The sequence below is a fragment of the Anopheles nili genome, chromosome 3 (assembly GCF_943737925.1).
Source record: "Anopheles nili chromosome 3, idAnoNiliSN_F5_01, whole genome shotgun sequence".
NCBI lineage: Eukaryota > Metazoa > Arthropoda > Insecta > Diptera > Culicidae > Anopheles > Anopheles nili.
In genome coordinates, this window is record NC_071292.1 from 62,222,997 (window position 1) to 62,243,972 (window position 20,976).

General features: G+C 49.6%; 2 protein-coding genes across 2 annotated transcripts in view; one reads left to right on the forward strand and one right to left on the reverse strand.

The window, feature by feature from the left end:
* Window positions 1-10,680, forward strand: part of LOC128724776 (fibrillin-2-like) — a 61,641-nt gene extending 50,961 nt beyond the window's left edge. Inside the window, exons 13-15 of the mRNA XM_053818496.1 lie at window positions 4,900-4,992; window positions 9,807-9,966; window positions 10,249-10,680. Coding sequence (XP_053674471.1) covers window positions 4,900-4,992; window positions 9,807-9,966; window positions 10,249-10,514 — 519 coding nt within the window. The 3' untranslated portion in view covers window positions 10,515-10,680. The remainder of the gene's footprint in view (window positions 1-4,899; window positions 4,993-9,806; window positions 9,967-10,248) is intronic.
* A 287-nt stretch (window positions 10,681-10,967) lies between these two features.
* The window catches only part of LOC128724777 (uncharacterized), a 35,033-nt gene continuing 25,024 nt past the window's right edge, over window positions 10,968-20,976 (reverse strand). Inside the window, exons 7-12 of the mRNA XM_053818497.1 lie at window positions 18,233-18,742; window positions 17,912-18,034; window positions 13,343-13,597; window positions 12,437-12,691; window positions 12,210-12,349; window positions 10,968-12,129 (exon numbers count right to left, since the gene is read on the reverse strand). Coding sequence (XP_053674472.1) covers window positions 11,923-12,129; window positions 12,210-12,349; window positions 12,437-12,691; window positions 13,343-13,597; window positions 17,912-18,034; window positions 18,233-18,742 — 1,490 coding nt within the window. The 3' untranslated portion in view covers window positions 10,968-11,922. The remainder of the gene's footprint in view (window positions 12,130-12,209; window positions 12,350-12,436; window positions 12,692-13,342; window positions 13,598-17,911; window positions 18,035-18,232; window positions 18,743-20,976) is intronic.

Sequence of the window (20,976 nt, forward strand, 5' to 3'; positions counted from 1 at the left end):
GCCCGGGAACCTCCGGAACATCGTCGGGATCGGCGGCGAAGCGTACATTAGTGGTTGTTTCGTTGGAGAAGCACTTTTTGGGGAGGGTTTTCCACACGCCCAAACTGCATTTCGACGTTAGATCAAAAAAAATAACGGGGCTATTTATACCGCGGAACCGTGCTTCCGTTCGTCATCTGTAAATACATACATGCACATGTATCGCAACACGCAATGACCTGCTTTCGTGCTGACCGGAGAGAGTTTGGGAAAAACCATTGCCTAATGAAAAGCGGTATCCACCCGCCGCGAGAAGGACACCGGATTTCCATTAGGTGGAAATGCCACGCGAGCAATGGCGCGTTCGCAGCACTGCTCAATGATCGATGCGTCGCGACCGGAGCAAACCGGAAATGAATGTCAACCGTCGTTAGGAATGCGAAACCGTCCTGTACCTCTCGTTTATTTGCAGTTTTCTTTGCTCCAAACCGGGATTGGTGGGCTCGAATGGGAGATGTTAGCTGTCTCGAAAAAAAAAAAATGCACCAAAGCGAGATACATTCGGTGGATACGTTCTTCCCGGCTATTGTAGTGACATTTGGTATTGGGAAATGGATTGCACCAACAGGACATGTGTGTGTGTGTCTGCTATTGTGTTCCGAAGGGGGCTCAATTGCGGGAAGCGCCTAGTCCGGGAAGAATGCAGCGCGCGCAATGAAATTCCTTTCCCGTCCAGGCGAGACGCAGACATCCTAGGATTGGATTGAAGCGCGAGAAAATAGACAAGTAAAAAAAAGGACATCATCTCCCACTTCGAGCTTCGAGCTGTTAGGCTTCGGCTCTGGTACGGTTTTGATCCTCCACTGTGAAATATAAAAGATATTCAAAGGCATCCCATCCGGGCGTCCGTTGGTTAGGGTCGGAGCAATTCCCGGTTTTCATCGCCATTGGCGGATGGATTCGCATCCAACGGACGATGTTTTTTTTTTGCTCTTTCTCTCTCTCTCTCTCTCTCTCTCTCTCTCTCTCTATCTCACTCACATACCCTTGGACGCTTGCTCGCACGATTGAACGCTTTGTCCTGTCCGGGCGTCACCGTTCGCATCCGTGCTGTTTGCAAAATACACCGAACTCGTATTTGCACATTCCACATCAAACGAAGGTGGATCAGAGCGGGAGTCGAAGGACCTTCGGGATGGGGTTTTGGGTGGCGTTGATTGGCATGCCGGTTCCATTGCCAACGCACATTGTCACCGATCGCCAAGCACCCAAGCCAGCTATTTATAGCACCAACGACGAGACCCGTGGAAAACCCGTCTCGGAAAAGCGTCCCGTGCTTTCTTTTCCACGCGTTCCACGTTTCGTCCTTGCGTACGATCAAGAGAGGTCAGTGAGAGAGAGAGAGGTTCCACTGGCTAGTTCCACTTCATCTCTTCTCGAGTCGCACGTCCTTCATACGTGTCTCTACGATACGTTCGATTGTATTCCCATCCCAACCGGGCAGCTTCATTTCCGTGAGTGGCCGGTCGTCCATTCGATGGTACAATTCGCTCATGAAGGCATATTTCAAGCGTTCTAGAGCAGCACACTCAAACGGCACAGACCCCTGGCGATTCAGCAAAGGATTATCGAGGATCTCGAGCCCGCAACACCACCGGTACCGGTTACGGCATCGGTTCCGCAAACGTTTGGGTTCGGCTCAAGCCACCCGGGAACGGCAAATGAAAATAATAACTCACCGGTCGAGGACTTTCCGGTGGGTGGGTTGCGCAGCGATATCGCCCGTCGACGGGGATTTAAAATAAGCGATCTATTCTTCCTATCGGCTTGAGCGCGTGAGGGATGCCTCCTCGGAAGGCCATCTCGGGCTTATCGGGTGGCTTTGCGTGGCGTTTACCGTGCGGCTCTTCCGGCTTCGAACTCTGCTCGATACTCGTGGAAGGATTTCCTAACAGTTATTTTTTTTTATGCTCTCATCCTTTTCTTCAAGTAGCATTTTGAATGTTCCGGCTTCGATATTGGTCCTGATGAAGGGCGAAATCTGCCGATCAAGCGGTATCCCGTAATGCGCTGCCTCTCGATAATGATAGCACACGATGAGGCGGGATTTGCATACCTCGCAGCTTGTATCGGGCATGCTGGCCATCCATCAGGCATGAGCCGATGGATGGGAAGATAGCGCACAACAATGGAAAAAAGCAGGGAAAATCCCGAAACCCACCCCAACCTCCCATTCCGGAAGGATGGACTTGCGGGCAAAACATTCACTTAACGGTTTCGAGTTCCTGCTGCCTTCTCGAAGGCCCTGTGTCGGCGGTAAAAAATAGATGAGCATGAAAAGCGATTTTCCCCACCCGGAAACGGGACCACGAACCGAGGCATACGGAAAGCTGTCAGCTAATTCGAACCGGTTCTGGTCCCGGTCCGGTTCTGTGGGACGAACCAGCGATCCTTAGTTGAACTTTAAACGGTTTCAGTGCACTCGGAAGCTGTGCGCTTTGTGTCTATTCATGTTTTGCTGAAGCAAGGGGGAATAATAGAGGTGAATCGTGCCCGTGGTTGAGTTTGCTAAACGTGGTTTCGTTTTCAGCACCATCATTCTCTTCACCAGCATCATCATCATCATTACCATCATCAGTTCGTACATCACCCGGGCGAATCCGATCATCATTCCTGCTTGCTGCAGGTTGTACGCTTCATTGAGTGAATCATAATTAAATCGATATTTGCCAACCGCAAACATGGCCGGCGCACGCGAATTATTACGCAACAGGGGTGGTTAATCTGTCGATAATTTTACCGAAAATTAGGACTCAAATATTTGCTTCCAGATGTGATTTAGAAATTAGCAGATTGTGCTGTGTGCATTAAGTTTTCGTGCTATTGTTTAAGCCGCAAGCAAGAAACAGAAACGATCGAATAGGGGAGTTCGCTAAAGCCCAGGTTGTTATTCCCTGGCGCAGACTCACGTATCCTGTCCCAGTTTCCGACTCCGGAAGGCGTTTCGGTTCAGTTTGCCAGTGGCAAGCGGTACCGTCACCAAACCTGCTACCGAGTGCGATTTAGGATTGGAATTGTCGTTTGAGATTGATTATTATGGTCGTAATTAATTCCGAAACATAAACAATTATGCGCCCGCTCGTCTCACCCACCGTGCTTCCTGTTTTCCCTTCATCATACACTCGATGCTGACCGTTATGCTGCAATAATTGGATGTTTAGGGGGACCAGTGACGTTTTCCGGCGTTAACCACAAACGTTCGTTCGCTTCCCGGTGGTGCGGATTTGTTGGCTTTGCGAGGTCGGGGTTGAGGTAAATCGCTTGCAATGTGACATTCGAAATGCTTTATCGCTAAACTTTAAGCCGAGTGTCGAAATGAAACGCAGGTGGAATTTGAGTGCGGAGAAAAAAAAAGCTCTCCAAATCCCCTCCACGATTAAGCCCTTTCGATGGGGCCGTGGCGTTTTTCGAGCACGTTTCGTTTGCGTGTCATAATGCCTTCCTGTTAATGATACGATTGCGTGTTTGCTAATGCGTTTTATCGCTTTAAAATAAATATGCACACCTCCATGCCGGCTGCCGGTGGGCTGTTCGGTGTTGAATTGAAATTAAATTATAAACCATTTATTCATCCGCCAGGATGTGCGCGCATTCCCGTGGGGCAATTTACGCTGCCCATCTGCATTACGCGCACGTGTGTGACAATTTTTATCCCTTCGTTGGCGGCCGGATAAAGCGATCTGATTAAAAAGCTAACACGCTGAGTGCAAAAAGAAAAACGCACACATACACAGAAATGCCGTGCACGAACGGCCATCAATTATGGACAATTGTGAAATCAATCCCCCGATTGTGCCGCGAGTCGATGATAAATGAGCCGACGATCAAATAATTTATCGCGCAACACCTTGCATTTCGTGCTACCGTGGAATTAACGGAAGGGTTGTCCTGGGGTTTGTGTCCCTTTTTTCTACTCAATGAGCATTTTATACGATATAGAGCTTTCGGGAAAATTCCCCTTCGCTTGCAAAACGAAAAAAAAACATACCAAAACGCTCGCACACCCCATGGCCCTCGGAGAATAATCGTTGAAAGTCTCTTTCGATCTAAAGCTGGGGGGAAAATTAATTAAAAACACATGCCTCCCATTGGTTCTACCAACTCCCTGATCGTTCATCACACGAAGGGCGTTGGGAAAGAAAATTGCACGCCTTTTACGGGAGCAACCGCTCGGCCTGATGGCTTAATCGTCACGGGAATTTCGGTCACACCGATCATTAGAGCGACCGGGGAGTGACGTGGCCGTGGTGACGTGAATTGCATCGTGCATTTTCAATACACTCACACACGCACAATTTAATGACACAATCAATCAATTTCCCGGCAGAATCCCGCCGAATCAATTCCATTGCCACGCGGTAGGACGGTGATATCCATCGCCATGTTGTACGAGGACGAAACGATCCTTGTTGTAGAGTGAGAGAAAGAGAAAAATAGTGATGCCAGAAAGAGAAACAGAGAACAGAACACAAAACAAATGAATGCCATAGTGACAATGTGACATTTCCCGATCGTCATCGCAGTTGGCGGGGTGATTTTTTTGCATGTTTTTTTTTCTCTCTCCACCGTTCCCAATGGCGGACATTGCGCCATCGTCGTCTCCACATCGGTGAGCGGTTTTTATCGGCACGGCTCATTTGTTTCGTTTTGCAGCGTCATCGCCAGCAGCAACATCAGCAGCAGCGGCAGCGAGAATCACATTTCGAATACCATAGCCACCATCAGCTCCTCCATTATCAGCACCAGCAGCAGCATCAACAGCAACAGCAGCAGCAGCAGCAGCATCGTCAGCACACACATCATCATCGAGATTGGTTCGAGCGACAGCATCTACCGGTGGGACCGTTCCGGCACATCCAGTCGCCATTGTCACCCTGGCAACGGGACCGGGAGTCCTTCCACGAGCCGACCGAGTCCTCGGCACAGCGTTTCAATCAAATCTCACCACCACCGGTACGGCATTCGCCATTCACTTCTCGTCCTTGTATTTGTTTTTATGAGTGCCGTGTTATTGTTTCAACGGCTCTTGTTTTTTTTTGGTGTACGTGTGTCTTTTGTTTGTACATCGTTTCACCGTGTTTTGACTTGTTCGTGTTCTCCGTTGTTTTGCGTTTCCCAGTGGGATTTTACCTTGTTTGGTTGTTGTTTTATCTATTCCTTTTTTTTCTCTTGTCCATTGGCCAAACTGTTTGTGTGGAGTTGTTTCAGTGTTGTTTAGTTTCGTTTTTTTGCTTTTTCCTGTATATTGATAAGCTAACATGCATGCCTGGTTCGTGTTTTTTTCTCACCGTTTGTTCGTTAAATCGTTGTTGTTTGGAGGACTCTGTTTTTCATGTTTCGATGGGAATTCACTCGATTACGATCAATAGCTTCTGTTAGATCGTTGTACTTCCGGCGCCAACTATCTTTTTTCGTTGTTCGATTGATTTTGCATTTTTATTCCACTACTCGTGCTCGTTATTTTTGTAATTCTTTTTTTGTTTCATTATACCCGCTCAAATCATTTCATTTTTAAGCTTATTTTTATTTATAAAATACCTGGTTTGATGGGGTTTTTATTTTGTTGTTCTGTTTTTATTTCCTTCTCTTGTGCGTGTGTTTTTTGTTGTACTAATAGCGAAATCAAAACAAACGAATGCTTTATGCTTTATGTTTTCCATGTCATGTTATCGATGATTTCATATGTAATACTCCAACCGCCATTTCATGTCATTCATTTAGCGAACCATTCACCAACGGTACCTTCAGCTTGTTCTACCCACCCGGCTCAACGCTTAATCGCATAATTCGGTGTAATTAAGCATTGATGCTGTTCGTAAATTATTACATCGTACACGAGCTCCCGTACATCCGCAGCTCGCATAAAACCCTCTTACAAGACTCCACCCGGTACCCGGAACGCTATAAATGGATAAAGAAACGCTAAGCTGGGTGAGGCCCAGACCTCAGGAGTCGGCTCCTGTTTTTTCGGCGCAGCATTATTTATGCAAAAGCAATCGTTGCCACAGCCGCCGCTCCATCCAAACTCTCCGCCGGGGCAAGCACTGAACGCGCAATGAAGACGTCGCCTGGGCGAATAATTGATAATTCATTAAATGCTACCTGTAAACAAGCAAATTTATTCCATTCGCCCACCCTGCCGGCGTGCGCTTCCGGTAGCTTGGCGTTTCATTACTTCCTTTCTTTTTTTTTTTAGTGCTGCTTCTGCCTTTCACATCGCCACCACGTCTCGTATCCAGTGGTGCCTTTGTGCGAAAGTGTTCGTAATTAGATCATGCTCCGAAAAACGTTCCATTACCGTCGCATCGGCAGTGGCTCCGGTTCGAAAGCACGAACGAACGTCCCGCTCGGGTGCGGCCAAGCAGGAGATCTGAAAAATTTGATTTAGTCCCAATCATAAACCGTAATCTTCTCCGGACTCTCGATGAACGAAGGGATGAACCGGGACGTCGAACGGTCGGACCGAACCCAGCTGAAGAACCGGGCCAGCCCAAACTGGTCCAAAAAATAGCTGCCACGATCAGACACAGAAACCCGGACCGGCAGGACCGTTCGGTCAAAGTTTGTCTCATGATAAATTCAAAACGGTCCACCGGAGCCGGGGGTTCGTTCGCGTGGTGGCTAATTAAAAATTCTTCCGAACGGTTTGGGGTGGAAGCGCAAGATAACGGAAGATGGACGAAAAAAAAACAGACGGCCAAGAAGAAGAAGCACCAACACGCTCACAAACGCACCAGTGAACGAGAAATGTTGTGCCTCGGCCAGCTCGGCATCCTTTCAGCGATGCCTTTCGCAGGAAAAACGCACGGCACGATCGTGTCTGTCGACGTCGGGAACTTCTGGAACTTCAACCCTTCCTTAAGGGGGTGAAACAAAAAGTTTGCCGGTTGAGTCGAGTGAAAATCGAAAAAGGGAAAATGCACCACCCACGAGTGAGCTGGGTGGGGAAAAGTGCTGACATTATAGATACGAAGTACGGTGCTTGACAACAAAAAATGTTCGTTCGCTTTTCCACCCCTGGCTGGTTGGCTGGTTGGTGTGTTTGTGTTAAAGTTCGATAAGAAAAGAAGGGCTCGCCAAGTAAATAAGGGTCTTGGCTTGAAGGAGCCACTCCCTACGTGGCGGCCTGTTCTTTTTGTTGGCGTCAAAAGCTCCTTAATGGCTTGCTTCTTGCACTGTGTCTTTTCTCTCTTGTCGAGCATCCGGTGGAGCTTTTGGGCGAATATGTGTGTGTGTATGAGTTGATTTTGCTTTTAATCTCCGTTCGCCTGAGAATGATCCTTTTTCTTCCCCAAAGCCAAACTCGATCGTGCACTTTCCACGTCGTAATTCCACCTCAAATGGTACTCACTAACCTGCTTGACCTTTTTTTCCAACACAATTGTAAGGGGTGTCTGCCAGGATGCTTTTTTGCTCTCTCTTTATTTGCTTCTGGCTAACCGATACCAACCCTCTTCGAGCTAAGTAATCACCAGCTCGCGAACCGTCCACCCGGTAGTTAACGAGAATTTGAGAGAAATGCACGATCATCCGCAGCTCGAAATCGTGAGGAAAGTTTTCGCACGCGTTTCACCAGCTGGCGCGGGTCCTGTCGCTTTTAAGCTGCGTGTGCTGACGCACCAAAAACAAAGAACAAAAAAATCCCCGACAAGCAAACATGGTGTAACTTTTCCTCTTTTGCTCGATGCGCGCGAAGCTTGTTTATGTTTGTATTACCGATCTTCGGAGTGCGCCCGATTGCCCGGCGCTGAAAGTTTCCGATCCGTTCCCGGGGCTCGCGTGCCGTATCTTCACGGACCCGAGTCACTTGTTTCCCCGTCCAAGGATCTTCCACCCCCTTGGTTAGGTGTCGTCATGCCGTCAGATTGCACCCGGTGCTGCGTCGTGTGGGAGGAGCATCCTGCATTCTATTTCGCACTTTGCAGCGCGTGCACTTTTCTTTTTTCGCACTTATTTTCCACCCCCCCAACGGGTCGGGTCTAGCACTCAACAGCGAAACAAACGAATGGACAAGTTGTAAAACGAGCAAACGATTGTCGTTTTGCTTTTTCTTTCTGTGCCCTGTTTTTTGTTTGTTTCTGTTTGTTGCTTGTTTGCCTTTTTCCATCGCGAGGCTCGGCGTGAACGGAAAGTCATTTTCCTTTCCGGCGCAGCTGCACAGTTTCCCCGCGGTGTCGGTGGAGGTGGTGATGCCACGGAAAAGTTTTCCCTCCAACGTGGGTGAAATGTTTATCGCTTGGCATGTGATTTACTGCTTGGAAATGAGAGAAATATTGAATAATAATTTCACCGTTCACCGGCGCCGACGGTTTCCCAGCGAAGCTCGCCGTTGTGAAAGTCAATTTTGATAAATTCATCGCTAAGCTATCCTTGATTGTACTGAAGGTGCTGGTGAACAAAACTTGCGAGCTGTACGCGAGCATTACGGGACTCAGAAAGTTTGCAAGGGAAACAATCGCTCGTTAAAACATTTCCTAGTTGTTATTAACAGATTAAAACGAATCATTTAAACATTTTTCCTGCATCAGAGAAGCTGTACCGATACAGAACAGAGCTGTTGGACAGGCTTTGGTTGAAAGATGACATTGTTTGAGCACAATAATTAATCTCCAATTCGGAACTATTTCAACAGGATACTCGTATTGAAAAAGATTCTAAGGATTCTAAAAATGCTTTCCAGCACATACACGTTCCAAGGCGGTTGTCATAGGAACGACCTTCTACAGTACATTGACAGTTTTCCCATCGAAGTAAGCTGTCATTAATAATTCACCCTGGCATAGGACACATTTAGATACGGAATATGACCTGCCCACATATGCACACACACCCACACATCGTGCATATTTTATGCACTCCATCTGACGCGGAAACGGAAGCGTGCCAGTTCAAGAAGGACGCACATTTTTCACATAATATCTCCCATGCGACTCCATTGTAGCGGTTATTGACTTTTCCTGTGCGTTCTGCTCTAGCCGCTTCCGCGGTGTAACCAACCAGCCTTTCCATCGTCGTACAACAATATCCTGCACATTATTGGCGGTTTTTTCGGTGGTGCAGTCGGTACCATCGCCACAGCCCGTCTGTGTTTAATGTGTTTCGCGTAGGCGGTGAGTTATTGCTTTGATTAGCCGTACGAAGGTTCGGCCACTGCACCGGTAGAGAGAAATGTCAACGTTGGAGGTCAGCGACGGAATATTCCATCCGCACTGCAGCCTAAAACCGCGACCGGTAGCTCGTTCCCACAGATGGGAAATTGTTTGTTTGTTTTCCGAGTGCGCGTGCGAGTGTGTACGAGCACTCTGTAAACAGCATTTGTGGCTTACAACCGAATAAACAACACTTGCCGTGGTTTCCAGCCGCATCGCAAACCACATAAACCCACACTCACCCGCTTTTTTCGACCCACCCCAAAATCCATCTTCTCGCTTTGACCTCCTGTTGATTCAAAGCTTCGCTAGATCGGCGTAAGCGGGACGGTTAGGCGCATTGAAGCGCACTTTATTTGGCTTTCGGACTACAGGGCTACAACGTTTGTTCTATTGAGCTTCCGATTTAGCGAGCTCGCTTCCGTTTGATCCGAAGCATAACGCGAGGGGGCTCGATGTCGATGGGTGGAATGGGTGCGGTACGATTCGATTCGTTACCGTAATTGGTGCGAGCATAATTCAATAAACACCAGCAACTGGGATGGTAATTTTTTAATTTTCCTTTATAACGGTACCCTTCTCGGGGCGTACTTGTTTTTTTTCTTCATCATCCAACAGCTACACGTCCCACAAGGTTGCGTGGTGAAGAACATCCGCATCAAGCAAAAGCTGGCCCGGTTACGCCACCAGCAGCGGATGCTGGCGCAGCATTTGCAGCATCTCGAGGAGTCACCAAACGCGAGCCCCGCGCTTATTCGCCAGCAGCACCAGCGTTACAGTAAGTTCACTTTTTCATCCTTTTCAGATGCTTTTTTTCATCTCAACCCTTTGAGCCACGCACTCGTGTGCTTGAAACGACCTCGAGCTGCACTTGTTGTGGCACATTAGCATTGACCTTGCCGTTTCACGTTCGACGAAGCGATGCATCGAAGCAACCCTCGACATCGCAAAAATGGGTCCTTAACCACGTGTTCGAGCGCGGTTTCACGGCCTTCTTCTTCATGGCGCGGTGTGTGATATTTTCCACTCTCTATTGACACGCTTTCTTATCGCAACCCAGATAATCTGCTGCGGTACTACTCCTCGTGGGACAAGGTCTCGACAACGTCATCGGGAGGCTCAAGGTCACCTATGGAGCATACCACCATGCCCACCAGGCCACCGCCGTTCCTGATGCGACCTTCGGGAGAGATGGGAGTCTCACCACCAGCTCACCATCACCAGCAGCAGCACCCACGCCGGTGGTTACGAAAGCGTAGCCGAGTCCACCCCGAAGGAGGAAAATCCGGCGGAAAACCGGAGGGAGAAGGATCGCAAGCTGACTAACACCTATTCGAATCGCTCCCTTAGGCGTCTGCCGTGGGAGGTGTTATTAATACGCGCGTGCACGCGTGCACCTATGCGTGTCCTTATCATAGCTCCTTCACCAACCCATTTCGTGTCGCTTCAGCCAGCTAACGAATGCTTTACCAATTTTCTAATCTTCATTCGACGTGACGCTCGCAAAAACCCTCCAAAATCACTGGTGGAGGAGACGTGGCAGATGCAAGGGACGCAAGGGACGCAAGGGAGTCCAACGGATGTAACCGAGGCGTAACAGCTACACACACACACACACAAAAAGATTAACAACAAAATTATCAAGTAAATAAAAACCATAAGAACTAAACCGATTCCAACCGAATGTGCTACGATGAAGCTGGAAAGAAAGTGGGAAAACTTTTCGGAAGCGGAAAAGAAGTGAAAGCCAGTGGAGGGTATTGGTTTTTTTTTCTTCGGTTTTCTCTGAAATTACTTCCACTTTATTGAATGGTTGTTGAAATTCCACCTCACCCAAAACGGCTTTTTTATACACACTGTTTTTCCACTGCTACCATCGGTGATAATCTTTTTTCTTCTTCTTCTTTTTTATTGGGGAGGAGGGGGGGGGGTTTGATGCGGCGCTTCAGGACCTCTCGGTCTTCTCCCACCGGACACCGTCGAGAATCGTCGAGCGCCGCACGTCGTTACAGCTAAAAACCACGCAAAAACTAAAGCGAACTAAGCGCCCCTACGGCCTGCAAAAAACCCGGGGCTCAAACAGCCGGCGGTTGGCTCTACGGCGTGGGCGGTGGTGGGTGGAGTCAGGAGAAAGGTGGTTGAGTGTGGGGTTGGGCGGGTGGGAGGTCTATTATTGGTTCAGCATTTGCAAAGCAGCCAGCCCTACGCAACGAACGGGAACGTCCTTGGAAGAGTCGAATCGTAAGGATCCAACTCATCCTGCCACTTGTCACTCGGGTTTCTCTCGGTTCATATGGCGATAGTAGCTGCATCTAGCGAAAATGATGGCTATTTACACGCGCACACCGCCGTTCTGTCAACGGCGCTGGCCTTTCCCCGACCTTTTTTTTTACCGTGACCGCTTTTGATTGAAGGACTCTACGCCAGCAGCTACACGCTACGCCCTGTTCGCTTCCTATCGCCTAACGAGATGCGTCTGCATCTCTGTATATGTACGGGTTGATATAAGTGTTTGTGTATAGGCTCGTTTCGAGCTCCCATGCCCTCTGCATCCCAACGACAACCAGGACGAGGATACAAACCACCAGCGGAGACCCTTTGCTTCTTCTGCCTCTCCGGATTACCGCTGGACGCACCGTCTGTTTCTTATCTTCATTTCTCTCCTATCCAGCCTCAATCAAGACCCCACGGGGGATGGATTCTGTACAATGATGCCAGCTGCAGTTGGTCCAGCTTAGAAGTAGAACCGATTGTACAGTATCGGCAGCTGGAAGTGCGTGTGGCCACTCGTATTCGTCTGCTGTTGTTGCTGTTGCTGCTGCTGCGCGGATGAACCCACGTTGACGACGATTTTGAAGACGCATTTGCTCTTCCATTCTGCGTCGTCGTGAGCCTCGTACGAGATCAGATGGTTGCCCGCTCCGAAGTCTGTACCGGGGCTCTATTTCGAGAAAGAAAAATACAGACAAAGAAAGGACATCTCAGGACGTGAATGTACCTCACGCGAGGTGTTTGACTTACGTTCGACTTCGTGATCGTGACCACACCGACGTTGTCAGAGAAGACAGGCTCTTCCCAGGTTGCCTTCACGCTCTGATGCCGACCCTCGATCGTGTACACCTGCGTATCTGGACAGAAGTCAACTCGCGGTGGTGAACCGGCTGCAGGACACGGGGAAAAGTAACACAAAAAGGACATAAAAGGACATCCATCTCCATATCTCGATCAGCTTGGAATTGAATACGTACGCAGAACGTTGACGAGGAAGCTACACTCCGTGTGCAGCTTGGACACTGGGTGACGGGCCGAGTAGGTTACGTTGAGGCTGCCCAGCGGCAACAGAAAGCTGTCCTTTTTAGCCCAGTACGGGTCAACTAGGACATCCCGCTCCCAGCTAACGTCCGTGTCTGGTCGTCGCAGTTTCACCGTCGTGCTTTCGGTGTCGTTCGGATGCAACTCTACGTTGACGGCCGATGGGCAGTTTAACCTTGGCTGAGGGTATCCTGTAAAGAAGGAGTGAAATGGAGAAGAAAAATCCGTTAACACCCCTGCACTGGTCGCGTTTCTGCTCGCTGGAATGTTTCGGGACACATTTCAAACACCCGCGAGCGAATGGCATTTTACGTTTGGGGCTAAAAAAGCGGCCATTTCATTTGCCAGAGCTCAATATATGCTCTGATCAAACCCCCTTAAACATACACATATACTCTCATTCGCTAACGTGCCAGTTGAAATAGCCCACGTGAGGCGAAAAATTTAAACAATCCACCCTTAAATAGCGACCCACTCGCACGGACTCCGCTCTCTGTGGAATGAAAACCGATCATGAATCAATTAAAGTGGCTGCTCATATGCAATTCACCACCACCGAAGCTCAATCAGCCGTTCGTTTGGGTGGAAATTCACCCGCGTAATTATCAACCCTATTATACCGCAAACGTTGGGGTGGCGTGCGCGTGTTGGTTGATCGGGGGGAAGTTTTTTTTTCACCCCAACCCCATGTCCCCGAGCACGTGATTGCGACATTTTATTGCGGACATGGTCCAAAGATGTTGCTTTAAAAACGAGTAGACAAAAAACAATACAACATCCCCATCCCATCCACCCCCAATTATGCAGATCCGGCTGCCCAGGTCCCGAGAGCGCCTACTTACGTATGCAGGTGCCGTTTTCATCGCCAATCCATTCACCGGTGGTGCCGCAGATCTTCGAGAACCGGCCCTCGAGCCGGTAGCCTGTTGGGCACTTCAGGATGCACTGGCTGCCGGGGCGGTTCGTGATTTTGAGGCTACCACCGGTCGGGCCGTCCGCAATCTCGTCGATCGGTCTGCTGCATTCGAGGTATCCGTGTCGGGGCGGAAATAACGGTGGGCAGGCGATGTCTGCCAGCTTCAGCGAGTCGTTCAGCACTGCGGGAGAAAAAATCAGAGTGAGTGAGAGAGAGAGAGAGAGGAAACAAATGAAAAAAGGCCATATCCTGAACACGAAGATGGGATAGAATTTTCCAATTCAATCAACCGCATTGCAACAGCGTGCGTGTGTGCAGCAAAGTCAATCTGTCAAACGACCGGGCGGTTTTGTGAAAGATGAAAGCTTTCCGGTTGTGTGTGAGTGAATTCAGTGTTGTTTTTTTGCTGCTTGTTTTGTTGCTGTTGTCGCCCTGTTCTCCGAATCGATTGGTTTATTCTTCCTGTCACTTTCCACGCGTCACACGCTGAATGTTGGATGAACGCGAATGCATCGGCTCCTTTGATCGCGCTGCACCCGTGTGGTTCGTTATTATTCGCCACATCTCAGGTCACCATCGGAGTTACCATGGTAAAGGTTTGCCAGCAGGTCGCACGTGCTTTTAGATTGCCAATTCCTCACAGGCTTGCTGTTTTCGCAGGACTCCGTTTCCGGACCCCGGGGTGAATAAAAGATGAAAGCCATCGGATTATGATGTCACGCTGCATGCGTCACTTTCGGTGGTATAGCTCGGTATAGCGAGGACACGGGGGAAAAATACGTTACTAGGATGGAGTCATAAATTTACAGCCACCAGCGGGGACAAAAACCATGAAAGCCGTATTGATGGAACGACATCAATCGGGTTCGGTTTTGGCACGTCCAGCCGTCTATTGATGGATGTAACGGCCCGAAAATGTTATCTCTTTAGTCGAGAATCGGCGATGGCGAGGCTTTTTTTGGGTACTGCTATTGATTTCGTTCGTAGAAAGGCCTTAAAAATCAGTCTGTCGAATCGAGAGTTCAATGCTTCAAACAAACTCAAACGTATATATTTATAAACTTTGTTTGAAAGTACTTTCGGTATTCAGCTTATCAATTTCATTCATCAAAAGGTTCTCATAAATGATAAAATTCTTCACAGTCTCACGCTCACTTCCAGGCTCAAAGCTCTCACGTAGAGATGGTAATAAGGACGAACATTAAAAGTGGGCCCATCACCAACCCTCCAACACCCTCTGACCACTGGGCAACTACACGATGTCAGCCTCCTGCCCTTACCACCCACGCACCCACCACCTCTAGAGCTTGGTGGGGTTTCGATGAAAAATTACTTCATTAAAGTTTCGTTTGATGCCCTCCAACGAGCCGGACACCTGTTTGAGCGCCACCGCGGACCACCGGCGGTGTAATTTATGCTGAAGTGAACTTAATTAAAATATCTCACCGACACCTTTCTTCCCACCTTCCCGTCCCTGGAACGCCATCCCACCGACTACCACCACAGCCTCCATCACCAGTGATCGGGAACTTTTCCCGGATCGCCAAGCTGTGTAAAATGACCGCCGAAGGGTGGCGCGAGAGCGCACGCGACTGGAAATTGGATGCCGGATCTCTGCCCTGGTGTCTACGGGCAACTTTGGTCGGGACTAATTATGCGCTATTTAGACTTTCGTGGCACCCCACCTCAAAGAGGGGTTTCTTTCGTTCACTTTCCATGTCGCAGTGTCGCATGATACCCGGATCTGGAACGATTGTCATCAAGCCGGGGAGTGAGCCTGGATGGCAGGACTCGCAGGACCTCACGGCAGCTAGACCGGAACGTTCCGGTGAAAAGCTAGAAGGTCCTTGGACCATTGAGACCAGCGGATCGAAGTTGTCTTTGAGAGGTTTTCAAGAGGGATAGGATTCCCGGAAAGTTGAACGGTTCGCACCACGCGAGAGTTGAGAACTCGAATCGATTTTTAATCTATTTTAGATGCATCCTCGTCACGGTCGAGATAGCATTGTTTGCAACCCCGTCGAACTCGAGACCGAGGTGGCGTAAATGGGAGAAACTCTTGTACGAGCCTCCTCAAATGGGAAGGTTGAAAATGGCCGTATTTGAAAGAGAACGCGCTATGAAAAAGAGAAAAGGAAACCATCCCATTCCTTCCACGCGTCCTGATTCCACGGCATCCACCCACCGACCAGCAGATCATGAAGCAGGAATTTGCATTTTTAATCAAAATTCCATTCATTATCGTTCATTAATTTTACGCTTACACCAACCCGGACCGCTTCCTCCTCCACGGGTGCGGGTTTTGCGATCGAGCTGCAGCTCACGTAGAGAGGATTTTTTAATTTTCCCAACCACCCCCACTCTCTTGGTATACCACACCAGCTTCCTGCACCATGCTTTTCTTTCCACTTGTCTGTCGATGGCGTTCCCGTCCCGTTGTTCGCTTTATCACGCGCCACGGAAAAGTTGTTTAATTCATTCAATTCATCGAATTCCACGACACTCGTCCTTCGTTAGATCCATTACGCGCAACCAACGCCAAGAGAGCGGGCGAGCGAGCGAGCGAGCTTTTGGTCAACAATTTACGGCAGGCGTGCGGACGAAATGACCGGAAATGTTTGGAAGAATTCCAACGAAATGCGACCACAGAACCGATTTCCGGCACGGGTTTCTTTGCCACGTTTTGGGCTTGGCCCTGGCCGGCCAGGCAGGATATAATTACTGTCGGGGAAAATTTCGGGCATATTTGCCTAATGAGCCGTAGAGCCACCGTTGAGACGAGTTTTTGATTTTCCGATGGCAACGAAACACCAACCAAACTCGATTCGTGATGCGCATCTGTCTGGAAACGATGGCGAACCGGAACATGGCTTCTCGATCGGGGGTTTTCTGGTGAAAGTTCCACCGATTGCAGCGTGCGATTTGCTCCTGTGCGTTCAACAATCAGCGTGACCGGCGAAAGGTGATTTTGGAATAATTCAATTAATCTGGGATTGTCGCCAAAGTTTCCACTTCATTGTGCTTTTCTGCGTGATGGCGAAACGGGTCCCGTGTTCTTTTTTTTAGAGCCCCCAGTGCCGTTAATGAGCGCACTTTGAACGTGCCACGTTCGTGAGACGGGTTTGCTTGAGTATTCTTTTTTTTTTGTTTCCTGCTACTGCTGTTCTCGAACCTCCAATCCTCACGCTCCATTTGTTAGAGCTATCAATTTTCATCGCCCAAAGATAGCACGCCGGACGACGGTGTCTTTTGTGTTCGAAGTTTGATTTTCGACCCATCGACCCATCCAACGCGTTTCGTTCCACCGAAGTGCCCCGAGAGGTCGTAAACAGCACACAATTGCCGGCGTTTGACGTTTGCGTTCGATTTTTCGACCCACCCGCCGAAATAACGAGGGCAAAAGGTTCGGTAAAGTGACGGGCTTAAGGGCACATCGAAAATTGACATTCACGGCGACATCCCTAACGATGCCTGCGAGGCGAATGGCGCGAGCGCGCGCCTCCATTACGATGTGACGCTCGTCAATGGTGGAACAAAAAAAAATATTGAAAAAAAAAACACGAAGGAAATCGCCAAAAGCTTTCCTCAACCTCACTCGATGAGTGCTTTCCTAAGGCCCCTTCTCTCACGTAATTGTCGTTGGAGTGTTGGAAAATTAATTAAACTCCGGGTGTTGGCGTGGCGATCCCGCGGAAGACCGTAATAAAGTGGCGCAAAAATAAAGGGCGATTTTAATTGAGAGTGGAAATATGAATTAAACGTCACCCAAACGTAGAACACCGTCTCCGCCCGGCCCCGAAAACGCACTTACGGGTCAAAAGAGCCACTTCCGACCCCTGCCAACGACACAGAAGGGCCTTCAGCTTGGGTCGAGTCGTAAATTAAACTGCCATCACTAGCATTGTAAACTAATTTGTCAACTCTATAGCCGCATGTAAGCCTATTTGAGCGTTGGCCACTCGGCTCGGGGACATCCTTGAGAGCCAGTCGTGCTCTTCCATCTAAGCCAGCCAGCCAGCCTGCCCACCCGCCTAATGATGTAATATTTTATCTCATCTCCAGCTCCCGGGTGGCGAATAAATCAACGCGGCACGCGGCTTGAGCCACAGGCTCTTGCCAAGCCGGAAGATGAGTGGCGTAATCATATCTTGATATCAACCTACTCGCCCTTCAGCACGGACGCTGCCAGTGGTTCGAGATTAAGATATCGCTCTACGATTTCGTCCTCACGAGCCTCCTTCCTCATTCTACCGCACGGGCGATAAATTCACGGGACTCGACCACGTGGCCGAAGTTTTCACGCTCCACTGGGACCGAGCGAGTTGACGTTTTCCATTAACGCGCGCGTCATAAATCAATGGGCTGGTACCGGTACCTTCGCAAGTCCGGGGTAATTAGATTATGATAAATGTTGATATAATTGTTCCGGCCGGGCGCACATCCGGTTGTGATAAATTTGACCCCAACAACAGGCAAACGGGAGAGTGTTACTCACCCAGACAGGAGCGTTTGTCGGTGTCGAGCTTGAATCCGTACTTGCACGAGCAATAGTAGCTTCCGTCGCTGTTGATACAGTGTTGCTGACATCCACCGTTCGACGCACCACACTCGTTCGTGTCTGCCATCGTGCACAGGGGAAAATAGAGAGGAAAATAGAAACCAAACCACTCGCAATATGCCTTTTGAATTCGGGCGGAGACCGCCATCTTTGGATGCACGGACGCATGGCCTACTGGGCTAAAAGGTCCGCTTGATCTACGCAACCCAATGGGTCGCAGTAGGCTATGAACATGGTTGTGCCTAAGGATACACCTACCTTGGCAGTCACCCATCGTCGTATTGAAATGGTACCCTGTTGGGCAGAGCGTGTCGTAATCGGGTTCGCGTAGGTCTGTCTCCTCGCCTTCATCGTCCTTCGATGGTACACCTCCTAGTCGACCATCCTTGCCATCTACCGATGCATCATCGTCCTCGACCTCGCACCGGTACGAACCGACCGTGTTGATGCACCGACCATGGCATCGGTGTTCGGTGGCGATCGACCGCTGGTTGGCGCACTCATCCACATCCACGCACGTCTTCCAATCCTCATCCAGCATGTAGCCTTCGGGACATACGCAAAACGCGCGCCCAAGCGTGTTGAGGCAGGTGTGCGAGCATCCTCCATTCCCGACCGTACACTCGTCGATGTCCTCGCAGGTGTGCCCGTCCGAGGCGAGCCGCGTTCCCGGCAGTCCGTCACACGTGCACCTGTAGCTGCTCCACGTGTTGATGCACGTGTCCTGGCACGGACCGTGTCCGTTCCGCAGCAGGCACTCGTTGACGTCTGTGGATGTAACCGAGGAAAAGCGTAATCAGGATGGCGAAGGTGATCTCTAATGGCGCCCTAATCGGGTCACTGGCATGGAAAGCCTCGCTTGAATGGAGGTGGACGGGCATGAAAGGTCAAGCGTAGGAGTGAAATAATATGGCCGTGTGTACGTTCAATTCCCACAAAACCCATCGGGCAGTACTCGACGTCAGGGGCTCGGGTTTCCAATTTATGAGCTTTTTCCTCATGAAAAGCGAGCCGCCTGTTTTCCGGCGTGACATAACTTTCCGCTACCACGAAACCACATCGCACGCAAAACCCACACAGACCGGCCGTTGTGGTTTTGTGTGAGAGCAAAAACAAAAAACAAACGAAGCACGAGCAAAAAAAGAAATGCAATCAACGCAAACAACCCCCTGGGTGGAGGAAATAATAAAAACGCTGCAGCACGGTCGTTCAGCGCTTATAAATCAATGCGTTCCTTTCCGTCAGGCGATGATGAACTCTCGGAACGGCCCATCCCGAATCCCGGTGGCCGCAAGCGTTTGCCAGCACCGGAGCACTTTGATGAAAGGATGCGTAGGTTTTTTTTTGTCTATTTTCACCATCATTTCAAACACCATTTCTCGCATGGGCGGCCCGCGTTTGTAGTAGAGCTGCCGGAATTGCATCCGGTCTTTTCGGGGTGTCCGTGGGAAAATGACACCGAATGGGCGAGACAAAAAAGCAGCGCCAAGCCTCGGTTGCTATCGACGAGTGCCAAGGGCTCGGAACGGAAGGTAAACAGAGCAATCGGTGCCGTGGATGGGATTAAATGGATGATGTGAGAGCCTTACCGTTCACGGTTGCACGTTAGGAAGTTCCAGGAAGTGGTAGAAAAAAGCAGGCCATTTTCCAGCCATCGAGGAGTTTCCATGGAAACAATGCAAGAACGTACGAGCGGTTTATGCAGTTATTTTGAACGAACGAGATCGATGAAGCTTTTTAATTTAGAACGTGTAGACATTCGGAACGCATTTGGCTTTTTAGGTTCTCTGGCCTGTGTTTCCCGATGAATCAAGTGCCGAAATGGGCTTTTACTGGCACCTTAGCATCCTCTGGTATTGACCGTTTGTTGGAAGTGTGGAAGGTCCTCCGTTTCCACTTAACGCAGGCGAGATGTGTTATTAAACGCGTGTTTCCTGTGAAACGATAGGCATCGATATCGGGTTGTTTCACGGACGATGTGTCCGTGTCTAGTAAAAAAATCCGTCCTCCACCGCCCAAACAAACGCCTGGGTCACGGCAATTCTATGATTTCGTGGGCGCGAAAAAACCCATACGAAACACCTGCCGGTGTGCTGATGATGGGACACGTGATGGGAATGAATTTCCATCCGATCCGGATCCGGTGCGTAATGGGGTCCCTTTTGGAGGAACTTTTGGCGCCAAAGAACTTCCGCCCAGCCGGCTGATGAACACTTGGACGAACTTTTATCGAGATTCTTGTTTGCCAAGTTTCAGGTGGTGTGAGATTTTTTTTTTCTGTGTTATCCAACCCTTAACACAAACCCACGCATGTACGCACACGCACGTGCTCAATCGATAAACAACACGTGTTGATGTTTTTGTGGCCAGAGTTTTCCTCGGCGGGAGGTGGAAAGGGCAAGATAATTTGCCGGAACTTCCTGCGGCATCGATAGCAGCCTTTTGCTTGAAGTTCCATTGAGGCAAAGCCCTGGAATGTGGGTGGAAAATCACAGCACCCCCACAATCCCGCACGTTCTGAGATAAAACAAGCGAATAAACACAACCGATGGCGTCGGTTTGGCTATTTGTATCGCCTCTTGGGAAGGATGAGCACAGGAAATGGGAAGTGGAAAGTTTTTAGACCTCCTCCCGCCACCACGATGGCGCCAGTCGGTGCGGCCATAAACTTCTCATTCGGAAACCGAAACTTGCCGCACAATCAGTTTGCGTCGTGGTTGGAGCCTAAAAAAGGGCTGCCGAATGCCGGGAAGGTGCCATTTTTCTCATCCTAATTTACCTACTCCTGGCAGCGGGTGGACAGAGCCCGAAGCAACGAGTGACATCGAGCCTGGGTGCACACGAAACGAACGAAACAAAAACCCACCACCCGAAAAGGGGCGCCCCGGAAGAGGTCGAAGCTCATTTACAGTTTTGTCATCATCGGCCGGAAGCAAAGCTCCCGGTGTCCTTTTGTAGCCCTTCTGCATCACGGTGGCCGGCAAAAGTACCACTGCCTGCAG